At 43.0% G+C, this 18289-nt stretch overlaps 1 protein-coding gene across 10 annotated transcripts in view; it reads left to right on the top strand.

The window, feature by feature from the left end:
• Positions 1-18289, top strand: part of LOC311144065 (dedicator of cytokinesis protein 9-like) — a 127332-nt gene that overhangs the window by 48997 nt on the left and 60046 nt on the right. For 8 of the 10 annotated variants that reach the window (XM_084180017.1, XM_084180012.1, XM_084180016.1 and 5 more), the window contains exon 2: positions 11198-11314. In XM_084180017.1, coding sequence (XP_084036143.1) covers positions 11198-11314 — 117 coding nt within the window. Of the gene's footprint in view, positions 1-6699; positions 6911-11197; positions 11315-18289 lie in introns of those variants that run through there. The other 2 variants (XM_084180013.1, XM_084180009.1) reach the window with 2 other exon arrangements.

Raw genomic sequence — 18289 nt, 5'->3', positions numbered from 1 at the left:
TGTATGATTTTTAAGTAATTAATTTGCTTTTTATTGCATGACATAAGTATTTGATACATCAGAAAAGCAGAACTTAATATTTGGTACAGAAACCTTTGTTTGTAATTACAGAGATCATACGTTTCCTGTAGGTCTTGACCAGGTTTGCACATACTGCAGCAGGGATTTTGGCCCACTCCTCCATACAGACCTTCTCCAGATCCTTCAGGTTTCGGGGCTGTCGCTGGGCAATACGGACTTTCAGCTCCCTCCAAAGATTTTCTATTGGGTTCAGGTCTGGAGACTGGCTAGGCCACTCCAGGACCTTGAGATGCTTCTTACGGAGCCACTCCTTAGTTGCCCTGGCTGTGTGTTTCAGGTTGTTGTCATGCTGGAAGACCCAGCCACGACCCATCTTCAATGCTCTTACTGAGGGAAGGAGGTTGTTGGCCAAGATCTCGCGATACATGGCCCCATCCATCCTCCCCTCAATACGGTGCAGTCGTCCTGTCTCCTTTGCAGAAAAGCATCTCCAAAGAATGATGTTTCCACCTCCATGCTTCACGGTTGGGATGGTGTTCTTGGTGTTGTACTCATACTTCTTCTTCCTCCAAACACGGCGAGTGGAGTTTAGACCAAAAAGCTCTATTTTTGTCTCATCAGACCACATGACCTTCTCCCATTCCTCCTCTGGATCATCCAGATGGTCATTGGCAAACTTCAGACGGGCCTGGACATGCGCTGGCTTGAGCAGGGGGACCTTGCGTGTGCTGCAGGATTTTAATCCATGACGGCGTAGTGTGTTACTAATGGTTTTCTTTGAGACTGTGGTCCCAGCTCTCTTCAGGTCATTGACCAGGTTCTGCCGTTGTAGTTCTGGGCTGATCCCTCACCTTCCTCATGATCATTGATGCCCCACGAGGTGAGATCTTGCATGGAGCCCCAGACCGAGGGTGATTGACCGTCATCTTGAACTTCTTCCATTTTCTAATAATTGCGCCAACAGTTGTTGCCTTCTCACCAAGCTGCTTGCCTATTGTCCTGTAGCCCATCCCAGCCTTGTGCAGGTCTACAATTTTATCCCTGATGTCCTTACACAGCTCTCTGGTCTTGGCCATTGTGGAGAGGTTGGAGTCTGTTTGATTGAGTGTGTGGACAGGTGTCTTTTATACAGGTAACGAGTTCAAACAGGTGCAGTTAATACAGGTAATGAGTGGAGAACAGGAGGGCTTCTTAAAGAAAAACTAACAGGTCTGTGAGAGCCGGAATTCTTACTGGTTGGTAGGTGAACAAATACTTATGTCATGCAATAAAATGCAAATTAATTACTTAAAAATCATACAATGTGATTTTCTGGATTTTTGTTTTAGATTCCGTCTCACACAGTTGAAGTGTACCTATGATAAAAATTACAGACCTCTACATGCTTTGTAAGTAGGAAAACCTGCAAAATCGGCAGTGTATCAAATACTTGTTCTCCCCACTGTGTGTATGTGTGTATATATATATCCTATCATAGGTATCCACCGTTTCAACTTAAAGTATTGCATGATTCTTGGTCTCAGTAGAAACTGAACAAATAGCATAACAAAAACCCCAAATTCACCCAGAATATTTCCCCCACTGTGTAGTTGACTTGTCGGCTGTGTGGGAATACAGTACCAGAGCTGCACTGCAGAGGGGGAGGAAATGTCTTTGAAGTCCTCTACATTATCTCTTTCTGCTGCAGATAGGAGCAGGGGGTGGAACCGGCAGATCCTGACTCCTGTCCCTGTATAAACACATTACAGCTCTCTGATCAAAGTCATTATGGACTGTTAATGTGTTATTGTTCCTTATATAGAATAACTTCACAATTAAGCGTCAGAGCTGATATCTTGTTGTTTCTGCTTGTCTAATAGACCATTAGTCCACTGTGTCCTGGGTGCTGTGTTAGTTTGAATGCGCAATCCAGGATCTAGGAGTCTTTCACTGCATGACTGTCATTACTGTTCAAGAACTGTTTACATGCTGATTTGTAAATGTCACAATCGATATTAACCACACAGTAATTCATTTGGATTCCGCTGAGAGCGTGACGTAGTTAACAAGTAGGTGTTTCAAAGGATGTCTGATGAAATTCCTCCTGGAATTTTGATGGGAAGCAGGAGGAGTAGCTAGATTACTGTACTTGTCCGCAAGTTGGTAGTTTAATATGTAGAGTCAACATCCAAACAAGAATTTAGTCGACAAAATGTGGTGGCATTGCATCAGGGCAATTCCACGGTACGCTTTGACTCAGTTTTTTCACATTAAAATGTATGCCAAACAAAAACCATTGATTTAAAAGTTTAACAAACCACACGGCTATGCACAATTTCCACATTTACAAAAACACATTTGGTGGAAGAACTGTGCAGATGCAAACTTTGGTAACAGAAATACATAATTATGGAAATGAATGCCATTCTCCTCATGTTTCACAAGTTTGGACAGCACAGCAGTGCAGAGAATAGCAGAGTAGAGTAGGGTAGAGTAGAGTTCGGTACAGTAAAGTTCAGTATAGTTCCGTACAGTACAATATACTCTACTGTAATCTACTTAGCTTTACTGTATTGTACCGTACTACTGTATTGTATTGGACTGACACTACTGTGCTCTACTCACTAGTGTTGTCATGATACCAGAATTTTGACTTCGATACTGATACCAGGTTTAGTATCACGATACTCGATAGCATCACAATATTCGATACCAAAACGATACCGCAACAAAAAAAAGAAGGCTTATTAGCCAAAGTCACAGAATGGCACTTGATCCAGACAGATAAACTCAGCTACTGCTCTGTTCAATCGTTGGGCATCTTTTGAATTCAATATTATTACATTTGAAAATGTTTCTGTACATGTTTTAGAGACAGCCATGTATGTATGTATCAATGAATACATTTTACTATCAATGTGGCATAGTTGTAGCAATAATTTTGACTTTGGTAAAAAATCTAACTACATAACAACATAATGGTAATCAGTTATTTGAATAGTAAATCTCTTGATAAACTGGGTATAGGTATTTTCACAATACAGGTGAATGCATATTTTTCAATAGCAGTGTGTGCATGCATTAAGTTATTGAGCTTGTTTTAGCTGATTTCATGGGGCTACAGATGACAAACAATCCCTTCCATTTAGAACTTATTTTATTGGCAACTGCTAGGAGAACATATTTTATTATCAACAACATGTGCATAGAACAGGGATGGGCAACTTTGATGGGGGTGGGGACCACAAAAATCTGAACTCATCATGAGGGGCCGCAGTTGCTTGCGGGTCTGCGTACCACATGTGTATATCACATTTTTAAATGTTACCTTTTTATATTCTACTATTCTAACTTGCAACAGTAAGTTGAGACCCTGACTAAATTGATCCGAGGGCCTTCAAAATGCGCCCTGCAGGCCGCCAGTTCCCCATCCCTGTCATAGAAGAAGCAATCTCTTATTTTATAAAAGTGTGTGCTGTCTCTTTAAGAAAGTAAAGACGTCATTCGCCAGGCAGAACCTGGCAGTGGAATCGGACTTTCTGGCTATGAAATTTAGTGGAAACCAGACAGGAGGCTTGAGAGACGAAGAAGTTAATGAGTTTTTGGTGGCAAGGGAGACCAAGTGAATTAATAACGTTTTTGGTGACAATAAGCTTTAAAATCAGTCGTTTCCATCTTACCGTCCAAATGCATTGTAAGCATCCTCCTTAACTAGATTACATTTTACATTTACATTTTAGTCATTTAGCAGACACTCTTATCCAGAGCTACTTACAGTAGTGAGTGCATTTTTCGTACTGCGTCACCCGTGAGGAATCAAACCCACAACCCTAGTGTTGAAGCGCCATTCTCTACCAACTGAGCTACACGGGACTACACGGAACTTTCATGGCCGGGATACGTTTATTTAATTTTCTGGCGCACACAGCTTCAGGATTGTCCTTGTCCTTGAACCTCAGGAACTTGACCACTATCAGCCTGGGCCTGTCACCTGGGCCAGTGGTGGGTTTTCCAATGCTGTGGGCCCACTCCACCTCTATCTTCCTGTGGTCCATCTTCAGTTTCTCCGAGATCATTACCCTCACTTTGTCCTCAGACACCGTCCAGGACTCGTGGAAATTCCGTCCACAACAATGTTGTTCCGCCTTGATTGTCCCTCGAGATAATCAGATTTCTCATTTATTGTTATCATGGATTCACATACAGAACTGATGTCCTCTCTCAAGGACTTACAGATTGCTGTCATCTTGCCGTTTTCCTGTTTAAAGTCATCGAGCTGACCCTGGGAGAACTACAAACTGTTCTTCAGGTCCTGGACCTCTGGTCAGGTCATCCATTATTTTATTAATTGAGTCCACCAGTATTTGGACACAACACTTGAAGCAATTTTCTTGTTGTTGTAACAACTGCAAATATGTTTGTTTAAAAGATCCTTCACCTGTGATCGAGACACCACTGTCCACAATGGGACTCCCACCGTCTTTGTTATGGTAGCAACGTAGGCTACGCTGTTACTCCTCACAGTTTCAGACAGGGCAGGTCACAGGGAAGATGGAAACAGCAACAAATAGTAGGGATCTAGACAACTTAATAATTCAAAAAATTGAAATCAGTTAAATCACTAACTGATTGGTAGGTCTACCTTGTTACTTCTGTGAACTTTCATTATCCTCTCTCCTCATGAGGGAAATATCTTAAATATATGTGGGTTTTTGGTAACAGGTTTTTGGTAACGGCAATATTTCTTAAACTTACTGAAGGGAAGAAAAATGTGTTGATATTAGTTGGCATGGGTTTTTAGGTCAACGTGTTTTGATGATGTATTTCTGAAACTTTTTAAGACTTTCTGGTTTAAAAGAATGTAGGACCCCATTTCCATCTTATGCAGAAATCAAGGCCTTTACTTATGCAACATTTTTAAGATGGAAATTGTTGAAAAATGTATCTATGCCTTCATTTCCCCAACAAATTGACTCTTAACTTTCATTTGACATCCAATTTGATATGCTCCTATAAACTTCACATGGGTCCTTTTCGATGGAAAGGCTATAAAACATAATGCACAATGGCTGTTGTTAGTAGTTTGAGTAATGTTTATCAGAGACAGGAACTCTGACTCACTGCTGCTCTGTGAAACCCAGAGTGCGCTGACACTTGTTGCCCTCAGGAAGACAGACTTGTATCTCATTCCACTGTGGAACCTGTCATGAATCACGTTCCTGTCATGTTCTCCAGTCCTTCTCCCAGAGTCTCTGTGCCTTGAACCTGGGTGAGGCTGGAAGAAGGTTGTGCATTTCATGGCCTGGGGCTCCAGTATGTGAGCGGCCTAGTGGGGGAAGGGGGACGGGGGTTAAGTGTGGGTGCCAGTGGGGGGAGGTGACAGTTGGAGGGGAACAGCTGCAGTCCTCACCGAGGCCCTCACGCTGAGCTCTGACACAACCGTGAAAAGATAACATCCTCCCTGCTGTGGCCCACTGAGGAATCTGGAAGGTTGACCCTACTCGGAGGTGGGTTAACAGGGCTATGTCAGCCATGGAATGGCTCTCCGGCAGATGGATCAACAACCAGAGGCTCGTACAGACTGGAGACAAGCCTAATCTCCTTGTCCAAGGCCCTGGCAAGGCCCTTTGACAACCAGGAGGCAGTTGGACACAAAAAGATTCTACATCCCAGAGCTGCATACAATGGACAGATACAAATTGAACTGGTGACCTTGTTTACTCGTACTGTATATCTGGAAATGAGGGATTCAGACGGTAGTCACTAGTATCATCAAATAAGTTGCCATATTGAATTTCTTCAAGGGTTTGTCTTCTGTTTCAAATTGACTTTCAATCAGTTTCAAACTGAGTTCCAAAGAGTTTCAAACTGAGTTCCAAAGAGTTTCAAACTGAGTGGAAACGGGAGATAAAGAGCTTGGTGTTTACTGTTTTAGATGGCAGTTTATGTGGGTCACTCAGGATTTGTGAAAGATGTTTTTTGAGGCACTCACTACAAACTCAATCTGAGGAGCCGATTCTAGCAGCTTAACTGCTATTTACATGGGGAAAATCACTACTCATCAGTGCTGTGCTGCTGTGTCTACTATCCTGTCAGATATGAATTCTCCAGATGTTATTTTTAATTCCTTGAATAAATGACATGGGGTATGTTGATAGTACACTATTCTAATCTCCATGTCTATTATAGTCTCACTTACTTCTCTGTTTGTTCTTCTTCATGCTGAAATGGGAAGCTGCTCTATTTGCAGCTGTCTTACATAAGTCGTGGAGCGGTGGACCAGACACTCCCTGGTTGGACTAGAAGACCAGTGGAATGAAATGCGTCTTCTTTGTCTGTTGTTGTCAGCCATGTGTCATTAGAGTGCAGGTGGATGTTGAGGGGTCAGACTGCGGGAGGAGGTGTGTGTGTGTGTGTGTGTGTGTGTGTGAAGCAGGAGCGTGTGTGAGTGTGTGTGTGTGTGTGTGAAGCAGGAGCGTGTGTGTGTGAAGCAGGAGCGTGTGTGTGTGTGTGTGTGTGTGTGTGAAGGCTGTAACTCCCCCAGCTAGGAGGCACAGCTGAGTGTGGGAGGGGCCCCCTCTCTCTGTAGCCTGGGTGTGAGTCTACGACTGGGAGGCTCAGACATTCAGACAGAGTACTCTGAGAGAGGGAAGTTGGTGCCTGAAGAGAGCTATAGGGGTTCTGGAGAACTTCCCTAACTTTACCCTGCATAAGGCATTTCTCCATTGGACATGCTGGCTGCCTGTTGCTGCTCTTTGGGATCTAGTGAGGAGATTTGTGGCCACAGCTGTTGACAATGCAAGGAAGGGCTAACAAAGCTCCTAAGAAGGAGCTGGTGATCGAGTCACCCCAGCAATACAAGAGCTTGGCTGGAGCCGAGGCAGAGGTGGAGGCAGCGCCACAGGTGGTGGTAAGTCACGGCATTGGGGGTTACTTAGCCATGGTTTCTGTTGAGACACTAAAAGTTACTGAATTTCCTTACCACATGTTTTAAGTTTACTTTGGAAACTTGAAGTAGGAGCTGAAACGGTTACTTCATCACATTTCAGCAGTACTGTTGTGGATATGGTTTATAGTAAAATATCTGTAGCACTCTAAGTATTCCTTTTTGTGGCGTAGTTGTTGCATAACTGTTGTGTGAAGCAGGTCAGGTGCTTGGAAGCTCTGAGCTGACCTTGCCCTGCCATGCAGCTTCATGGCTAGTCTAAAAATCCAGTCTCCTTTTATCAGATCTAAATTATTCCACACAATGGTGTGGGCTCACATTTCAAAGTGCTTTGTGTGCCCAACTGGAGAGGAACGTTGGACTCTGCTGGTGCTAAATTAGCTGCATGGATAAGACCAAGGCAGTTAATTGCATTCTTTAGAGGTAATTACTGTGGTGTATACCTCTCATAAAAGTTCCCTCTTTGCTCCTTAAGCTCAAAAGTCAAGCATAATAAGAGGTACTGTTTAATCCACGGCAGGTTGAATCTTTCATCCGTTTGTCCTAAACAGTCATTGAACAGCGTATTTTAACCAAAGTAAAGTAGCAACTGTATCCAATATGAAGGCACCACAGAGCACCATTGTTCCAATGTACAGCAGGAGTGTAGTGAGAGGTGCAGAGTAGGGAGAGATGGGAGCCAAGGCCTGGGGAAACACAGCTGTCAGAGTGGTAGAGAGTTGGTCTTGGAAGATTTGGCTCCAGAAGCAGCTATTTGTTAACTCTTTCTCTTCAAGGGGTTGTGGTTTGTTTATGAAGCTAATATCCAGATGTGAGAGTAATAGCTATGTTATACTCCTTTGGACTGATTGTCCTATAATTGTAAGGCTTTGGTTACTGCAAATGTGGAACTGACATTTATATCAAAAGGCTTCCCAGAGGCACTTGTTTTGAAAAAGGGATAGTTACCCTTCTGTTTCAAATCATATTCACTATTTAACAATGGTGTTACTGAGCCTCACTACCCATTGTTTATGGTAAGTCTCTGGTAACCCTCAACAGGCGTTTGATTTGCCAATCTCTACAGCAGGGGTGTCAGACTCATTATTCCTGCGGGCCGCATCAGTGTCTGGAGGGCCGCACTATCTATCGTCCTCTCTCATTTTTGGAATGTTCCTAAATGCTTCCTGACTATCCAGCTTTCGTTTTGGTGTTTCTTAGCAACCTGGAAAGAGTGAAGAGTATATAAAATGTAGGTCCAATATAATGTCTACACAATTTCTATTTGGTTTTAGTCATTTCAATGTGACAATGTATTTTTTATATTTTGTATAAATGTTTTACTCAAACCACCCGCACCACATTGAATGGGCTCCGGCCCGCGGGCGTTGACTTTGACACGTACTCTACAGGAAGGATGCTGAGGTTATGTACTATTATCTACAAGGCTAAAATACAGTGGGGGCTGTACTGTACAGTAAGAGGAACAGGGTTGTTGGTACAGCAGTGGACTGGACTGTGGTCATTGCTGTGGGCTGAGGGAGTGAAAATGACTGGGCTCCAGTCAGTGAATAGACATTTTCTTATCCGATGCTTACTCTGTGGTTTGGCTGAACAGGCTCATCTGGTCCCTGACATAGGCATATGGTAAACCTCAACGGACGGTGGGAGGAAGGCTGACAATAGGCAAGATTCTAGTCATGAGGGAGAGTTTGTAGGCTCAGGAATTCATCAACAGTAAGAGGAGGAGGAAGACAAGCCTAATAATAACGTTATTACATGTTGTTTAACCTCCAAACATCCGAAATGTCAAGCCACAGTTATGCAATGATTTTCATGTTGGATGAGGACTTGTGGGGTGGTAAAGTGATATCGGTAAAGTAGTTGTGATATTGATAAAGTAGGACATGTATACTATTTGTCTTCAAATCCATGTACTGAATGCAACAAGCTTTTTGTGTGTTTTTATTCCAAGTGAGTAGAGTGTTGTTGGTGACTGTAGACTGATGGTTGACATACTGTTGTAAAATCTGGCAGCAGTCACCTGACCCCCAGGTGTGTCGTGTCCTACCCAGAGGATGTGTGGGGAAATCCCTGTAATGAGGTTCCAACAGTATTGTCTCCTTTGGGCTAATAGTGTACCCATGTACAGTAAACATAACTGTCATATTCAATGAGCAGTCACTGACTTAGAGGCGGGTTTGGCTCTCAAAGAATGCAGCAGGCAATGAACAGGTTAATACCTGGGTTCAGGAGTGGTAGCTCTGTGTTTATGATGTTATATAGCTAGGGTTTACAGTAGCTGTCTCTGACAGGTTACCTGTGTGTAGCCCCACGCAAATCAGCGACTCTGCTCTCTGATCATAGCGATGTGGAGTTATCAGCTGACAGAGGATGAACACACACACACTCACACACACACAGGTAGTCTGTCTGGACTGTTATCTCCTGTTAGTCTGTAATCATGTCTCCTGACTCACCTGGCCTGTCTGCTTCAGTGCAGAGCGTGACTTCCGACTTCATTCCTCCTCGTCTCAGTGTGTCGAAGAGCGTGAGTGTGTGTGTGCCTTTCGTGTGACACCTCTCTGCAGGTATGTTTGGGCACGTTTGTGTGCATGTCATGTTCTTCGGAGTACGTGTGTGTATTCATACTTGCATAAGCCATCGTTGCTCCTCTGAACTGAATAATGTCTGATGATCCCCCACAGGCTGGTAGCAGCCAGGAAGACCCCCTCCTCTTCACTGTCTTGCACTGGTCCTCTGGACTGTGGCTGTGAGAGGGACAGGAACATGGATCTCACCAGTCAACGTTGATAGGTGCTGAATGTGTTATTAGTATGGCCACTAGCAACACATCTTAAAACTGGTCCATTTCCAAGACTCTCCCTCTGAGATCATACTTCGTATTATCAGGCCCAGATGTCGAAGCAACATGCAAACTGTACTGGAGCTCAACCCCAAGACCTGGCTAGCAACACGCTTCACTTCACACCTCACTATCTCTCGGAGATAAACACACACAGGCTTCAGATTTATAGTTCTAGCCATTATCTAGTGGAGCTGTTGAGAGCGTTGAGACATGGTCATCTCAAGTGTTCTGTGTCTCTAATGCCACTGTGTTCTTACTGCTTGATGAGTGGAGATCTGACTTGTGTCATGTCGTATACACTACCGTGATGTAGCCTACCATGAATTCAACATAATCATATGTCACCTCTGTTTCGGTTATTCATATAGTTCAATGGACATTTTCATTTTGACTCATGGATGTGGTCTGTAGCAGTACTACTGACGTAGCTTATGTAATTATTCTACTACCTGTTGTGGTACAACTTATCCAACCAGAAGACGTTACGTGAGACGAAAAGGCTACAGATCTTTCCCTCTGGAATGAAATCAACATTCTTATCTGCGCAAGGCATAATGTCGATATGAACAACAATTCTGTTTTCAAAATACACAAAAGTCGATTATACAACGTTCCGTTGTTTTAGCTAACTGTAATCATATCAATAAGAAAACCAGATGGATTGGAAGGGGATGTCCAAAGATTCATATTTTATCACTGCATTCTGTGTACATTAGGTAACAAACCTCCTACTCATGGTGTTGCATTGTAGCTGCTCAGTGACGGGACAGAGCTGTGTTTTAGCAGTCAGAGAGTGAGGTCAAAATGATCCTCCCATCCGTGAGCTAGGTTAGGCGGATGTATTCTCTGTGGGCGGCTGCAAGCTGCAGGCTGGAGCTCTCATAGGGCTGTCATGGTTGGACTAACAGATAGCATGTGTGAGGACAGGGCCCAGCCAGCTATAGATTCTCTGAGCTCAACTTACAATATTGACTGCGTCCCACAGTGCACTACTTTTGACCAGGGCCCTACTGTCACTTCTGAGTTCTCCGGCTGAAATCCACATTTCCCTCATACCTAGGGTAAATGAGCCCACTTTCCACATGCAAAATAGTTTCCACTTTTAGTGCTCCTTGGGTTTGACTGAGTCTCTCTGAAGGTGAGCTGTCACCATTCTTCAATTTAGAAGGGATGCTTTAAAGAGTCTCTGGGGTGACTTAAATCCTCCGACTGACTGTCTAGATGTTCAGACAGCTATGGTGTTTTACCTTGACTACAATGCACTTTACTGCACTTTGCCTGTCTTCTTGATTTCTCTTACAAATTACACTTCCCTGGTGAGGATGATGACATTCTTCTGTGTTAGTTGTGTCTGAATAGATACCTGTATATTAACAGAGCACGTTTTGTTGTATGTTACCCAGGTGAAGCCCAAGGTGATCGAGCCGCTGGACTATGAGAGTGTGCTGGTCCAGAGGAAGACCCAGATCCTCAGTGATGTCCTCCGGGACATGCTACAGTTCCCCCTGGAGGACTTCCTGGTGAGTCACCTCTGACCTTCTGACCTGTCACTGATAGGCTCACAGACCACTGAATCATATTTTCAGGTAGAGGGCGATTCCTCACGAAACTACAAAAAAACAGGATTTTCATCATCTAATCCAGGGGTGTCAAACTCATTTTAGCTCAGGGGCCACATGGAGGAAAATCTATTCCCAAGTGGGCCGGACCGGAAAAATCATGGTATATATAACTTAAAAACAACAACTTCAGATTGTTTTCTTTGTTTTAATACGATCAACATACAACATAAAGCTGGAGCCTGAGGACAGTGTGTCCAAAATAGTACAAGCACAACATCACTATTAATCATAAAACACGTCAAGTTTATTTGAAAATTCTAAAGAAAAAGAACACACAAACACACAATGCCTCAGTGATTAACAGAACTGTTTCACAGATCACAGAACTATATCAGGGTGTCATTTCTCAGGCAGAAATGTAGATAAAAATAATGAAATCCTGTTCCCCAAACAAGTGCAAGAACCACAGAGTCAAGAATAGGTTAAATATTCAAATAAAATCAATTAAAAACAATAGCACATCAACATAAAAACATATAAACATAAAGCTGGAGCCTGAGGACAGTGTCCAAAAGCACAACATCACTATTAATCATAAAACACCTCAAGTTATTTGAAAGTTCTGAGGACAAAGAACACACAAACACACAATGCCTCAGTGATTCACAGAAGTATATCACAGATCACAGAACTATATCAGGGTGTCATTTCTCAGGCAGAAATGTAGATAAAAATAATGAAATCCTGTTCCCCAAACAAGTGCAAGAACCACAAAGTCAAGAATAGGTTAAATATACAAATAAAATAAAATCAATTAAAAACAATAGCACATCAACATAAAAACATATAAACATAAATCTGAAAGCGTTGCTCAAACTCCCATAACAGTCCCGTTATTTTATCTTTGAACCGCTTCATGTCTGCCACATGTTGGGTCGCGCACACATTTTTCAGACAGGGGAAGTGAGCTGCATCACCACCGGCAAGTTGCGTCTCCCACAATGACAGCTTCAACTTGAAAGAACGTATGCTGTCATAATACTGCGTGACAACTTTGTTGCGCCCTTGCAGCTGTTTGTTCAAGTTATTCAAGGTCCTGCATCCATTCTGCGGAATGAAATTCTAACACTGGTTTGCCCTTTTCTTCCATGAACTGTTCAATTTCTTCTCGTAAATCAAAGAAACGCCTCAGCACAGCACCTCGGCTTAACCATCTTACCTCAGTGTGGTATGGCAGGCCATAGATGTGGTCTTTCTCGCTGAGAAGGCTGTCAAACTGACGGTGATTCAGGCTTCTGGATCGGATGAAATTAACAGTTTGGATGACCACCTTCATGACGTTATCCATCTTTAATGACTTGCAACACAAAGCCTCCTGGTGCAAAATACAGTGAAAAGTCAAAAAATCACGTCCTCCATTTGCAGATTGCACTTTCTCTCTGAACTTTGTCACAACGCCTGCTTTTTTCCCGATCATTGAGAGCGCACCATCTGTAGCCAGGCTGACAGCGCGGGACCAGTCCACTCCGACCCTGTCCAGCGCGCCGACGAGTGCGGTAAAAATATCAGCTGCTGTCGTTGTATCTGTCATCGGCACCAACTCCACGAACTCCTCGGTGACGGTCAATGTGTCATCAACTCCGCGGATGAAAATGGCCAGTTGTGCAACATCTGTAATGTCCGTGCTTTCATCAATTGCAACCGAAAACGCAATAAATGACTTTACTTTTTGCTTCAACTGGCTGTCCAAATCCACTGAAAGATCGGAAATCCTGTCTGCAACTGTGTTTCTTGTCAGGCTGATATTTGCAAAAGCCTGCTGCTTTTCAGGGCACACAAGTTGTCATATTTGTCGGCATGAAGACTCACATAGTGGCGACGAAGGTTATATTCTTTCAGCACTGCAACATGCTCTGAACACACCAAACATACAGCTTTCCCATTCAATTCCGTGAATAAATAGGATGACCATTTTTCTTGGAACACTCTGCACTCTGCGTCCACTTTTCTCTTTTTTGACAGAGACATATTGGGGCAATGAGGGTGCCAAAGCACATAATGTTAAAAGTAGAAGCCGTAATAAATATCGCGGGCAAAACAAAGTAGCTCATTGGCTGCACGTGCTTGACCTACTTGCTCTGCCCCGGTATAAACAGTTTGCTTGCTTAACACAATTGCTATTGCGCCATCCAGTGGACGCAATTGGAACAGCAGTTTCTTTTATTGAAAAATTGCAGCGCATTTTTATACTTTACAAAAAAATATATATATATAAAAAAAAAAAATCTGAAATCATCTCGCGGGCCGGATTAAACCCGTTTGCGGGCCTGATCCGGCCCGCGGGCCGGACGTTTGACACCCCTGATCTAATCCGTAGAAGGTTCATTTGGGGGAAGGATTGTTGACATATATTTGACTTTTGTATGTTAAAGCATAATTTAGAAATAAATAATTGGAGTTGGAACATTTGTGACATTTTGGCCTTACCCAGGCCTCCTTTAAGACACCATAATGTTTCATCTGTAGGTGCTACAAAGCAACATATGAAGATTTACCTCTTGCTCTGTAATATGAGTAGTATTTTTTATTTATTTATTATTACATTAATTTATGAATATTGAAATATATAAACATGAATATTGAAAATATACAATTTTTTGATTTGGTAAAGGTTTCAATATAATGTTGAACATATAGCCTACAGGCATATCAAAGTTCCAGAGTGGGATCTCTGCTACTTTTAGAGTTATAATCCATTTTTGTACGCATTACCAACAGAGTGAATGTGAAAATGGATTCAAATTGGCCACCCTCTACTGGGGATTTGCAGGATGTCCAATGATGCAAGTAAAAGGAGGGCTGTGATTGCCTACTATGCCATTTTCTCTGTGTAAAATAGGCCACAACTTTAAAACTAGCAGAGAGCCCACCCAGTCTGGAACTTTGATATGCCTGGAGTGGACAGTGCTTTCAGAAAGTATTCAGACCTATATTTACATTTATTCAGACCCTTTACTTAGTACTTTGTTGAAGCACCTTTGGCAGCGATTACAGCATCAAGGCTTCTTGGGTATGACGCTACAAGCTTGGCACACCTGTATTTGGGGAGTTTCTCCCTTTCGTCTCTGCAGATCCTCTCAAGCTCTGTCAGGTTGGATGGGGAGCGTCACTGCACAGCTATTTTCAGGTCTCTCCAGAGATGTTCGATCGGGTTCAAGTCTGGACTCTGGCTGGGCCACTCAAGGGCATTCAAAGACTTGACTCCTGCGTTGTCTTGGCTGTGTGTCTGAGGTCCTGAGCACTCTCGAGCAGGTTTTCATCAAGTATCCCTCTGTACTTTGCTCCATTTATCTTTCCCTCGATCCTGACTAGTCTCCCAGTCCCAGCCACTGAAAAACATCCCCACAGCATGATGCTGCCACCACCATCCTTCACCGTAGGGATGGTGCCAGGTTTCCACCAGACGTGACGCTTGGAATTCAGGCCAAAGAGTTCAATCTTGGTTTCATCAGACCAGAGAATCTTGTTTCTCATGGTGAGAGTCCTTTAGGTGCCTTTTAGCAAACTCCAAGCAGGCTGTCATGTGCCTTTTACTGAGGAGTGGCTTCTGTCTGGCCACTCTACCATAAAGGCCTGATTTGTTGGAGTGCTGCAGAGATGGTTGTCCTTCTGGAAGGTTTTCCCATCTCCACAGAGGAACTCTGAAGCTCTGTCAGAGTGACCATCGGGTTCATGGTCACCTCCCTGACCAAGGCCCTACTCCCCCGATTGCTCAGTTTGGCCGGGCGGCCAGCTCTAAGAAGAGTCTTGGTGGTTCCAAACTTCTTCCATTTAAGTATGATGGAGGCCACTGTGTTCTTGGGAACCTTCGATGGTGCAGAAACATTGTTTTGGTACCCTTTCCCAGATCTGTGCCTCGACACAATCCTGTCTCGGAGCTCTACGGACAATTCCTTCCACCTCATGGCTTGGTTTTTGCTCTGACATGCACTGTCAACTGTGGGACCTTATATAGACAGGTGTGTGCCTTTCCAAATCATGTCCAATCAATTGGATTTACCACAGGTGGACTCCAATTAAGTTGTAGAAACATCTCAAGGATGATCAATGGAAACAGGATGCACCTGAGCTCCATTTTGAGTCTCATAGCAAAGGGTCTGAATACTTATGTAAAGGTATTTCTAAAAACCTGTTTTCGCATTGTCATTATGGGGTATTGTGTGTAGATAGATGAGGAATTTTTATTTATTTAATCAAATTTAGAATAAGGCTGTAACGTAACAAAATGTGAAAAAAAGTTAAGGTGTCTGAATACTTTCTGAATGCACTGTATATTATGTTCAACAATATATAAAAGAATAAGCCAAATCAAAAAATATGAATGTTTATATTTTTCAATATTCATACAGTGGGGAGAACAAGTATTTGATACACTGACGATTTTGCAGGTTTTCCTACTTACAAAGCATGTAGAGGTCTGTAAAATCCAGAAAATCACATTGTATGATTTTTAAGTAATTAATTTGCATTTTATTGCATGACATAAGTATTTGATCACCTACCAACCAGTAAGAATTCCGGCTCTCACAGACCTGTTCGTTTTTCTTTAAGAAGCCCTCCTGTTCTCCACTCATTACCTGTATTAACTGCACCTGTTTGAACTCGTTACCTGTATAAAAGACACCTGTCCACACACTCAATCAAACAGACTCCAACCTCTCCACAATGGCCAAGACCAGAGCGCTGTGTAAGGACATCAGGGTTAAAATTGTAGACCTGCTCAAGGCTGGGATGGGCTACAGGACAATAGGCAAGCAGCTTGGTGAGAAGGCAACAACTGTTGGCGCAATTATTAGAAAATGGAAGAAGTTCAAGATGACGGTCAATCATCCTCGGTCTGGGGCTCCATGCAAGATCTCACCTCGTGGGGCATCAATGATCATGAGGAAGGTGAGGGATCAGCCCAGAACTACACGGCAGGACCTGGTCAATGACCTGAAGAGAGCTGGGACCACAGTCTCAAAGAAAACCATTAGGAACACACTACGCCATCATGGATTAAAATCCTGCAGCGCACGCAAGGTCCCCCTGCTCAAGCCAGCGCATGTCCAGGCCCGTCTGAAGTTTGCCAATGACCATCTGGATGATCCAGAGGAGGAATGGGAAAAGGTCATGTGGTCTGATGAGACAAAAATAGAGCTTTTTGGTCTAAACTCCACTCGCCGTGTTTGGAGGAAGAAGAAGGATGAGTACAACCCCAAGAACACCATCCCAACCGTGAAGAATGGAGGTGGAAAAATCATTCTTTGGGGATGCTTTTCTGCAAAGGGGACAGGACAACTGCACCGTATTGAGGGGAGGATGGAAGGGGCCATGTATCGCGAGATCTTGGCCAACAACCTCCTTCCCTCAGTAAGAGCATTGAAGATGGGTCGTGGCTGGGTCTTCCAGCATGACAACGACCCGAAACACACAGCCAGGGCAACTAAGGAGTGGCTCCGTAAGAAGCATCTCAAGGTCCTGGAGTGGCCTAGCCAGTCTCCAGACCTGAACCCAATAGAAAATCTTTGGAGGGAGCTGAAAGTCCCTATTGCCCAGCGACAGCCCCGAAACCTGAAGGATCTGGAGAAGGTCTGTATGGAGGAGTGGGCCAAAATCCCTGCTGCAGTGTGTGCAAACCTGGTCAAGACCTACAGGAAACGTATGATCTCTGTAATTGCAAACAAAGGTTTCTGTACCAAATATTAAGTTCTGCTTTTCTGATGTATCAAATACTTATGTCATGCAATAAAAAGCAAATTAATTACTTAAAAATCATACAATGTGATTTTCTGGATTTTTGTTTTAGATTCCGTCTCTCACAGTTGAAGTGTACCTATGATAAAAATGACAGACCTCTACATGCTTTGTAAGTAGGAAAACCTGCAAAATCGGCAGTGTATCAAATACTTGTTCTCCCCACTGTATATGAATGTAAGAAAATTGTTATTGAAATCAAAATACTACTCATATTATAAGGCAAGTGGTAAAGCTTCATGACATAAATATTTCCTTTGTAGCACATACCAGGCCGTCATTGTAAATAAGAATTTGTTCTTCATTGACTCGCCTGGATAAATAAAGGTAAAAAATAATACAGATGAAACATTATGTATTTCTCAATTATGCTTTAAGATACAGATGTCTAATATATGTCAACAATCCTTCCTCCAAAGGACACTTCTATGGATTACATTTCGTGAGAATAAAAAAAAAACATGGTGCTGTTTAGTGAGGAATAGAATAGAATTAGCACAGTCATTGTAACTCATTGTCATCCCAAACTATGTTTGGCTTGACAAGGACAGCAATGGAGTTGCCAAGAGCACAAACAGATCTGGGACCAGGCTCAAATAGAATACCATCTGAGGAGATTGCTATAGAATAATACTCCAGAATAGTTAGTGAGGTAAGGATGGATATAATTAATTGCTGACAGTAAATGATCTGTCAAGTGTTAAGATTTGTATAGGTTCCATACTAGTGTACCATGTGAATAATTTATGTTATCTATTCATTTTTCATCTATCAACATTAGTCATCTCTGCCTCCCACGTATGTTTTGGTTGTTATGTTTGTTGTGATTTCATGATATTTCAGTGCGGCCCAGCCAGGCCCATGTTGAGTGTAGGGCGAGGTCCTCCACAGAGGCTTTTCTTCTGTTTACATCCCTTCATGCTGTAAAGGTCAGGGGTCATATGTTTTATTGGCTCATTCTGCCTCTGCTGTTGTGATAGAGTAAGGGTTATCTCTATCCCTATTCAGCAGGACGTAGCCACTGTCACCCTCTCAAACGTTCCATCGCTACACAACACGTGATGCCCAGTGTGGAAACTATGAAATGGGAATCTGGCCTGGAATAAGCCCTTCAGGAAGTGAGAACACTTAGGAAGA

The sequence above is a fragment of the Coregonus lavaretus genome (assembly GCF_964263955.1).
Source record: "Coregonus lavaretus genome assembly, chromosome: 16".
Taxonomy (NCBI): Eukaryota; Metazoa; Chordata; class Actinopteri; order Salmoniformes; family Salmonidae; genus Coregonus; species Coregonus lavaretus.
This window is presented reverse-complemented; position numbering and strand designations above follow the sequence as displayed.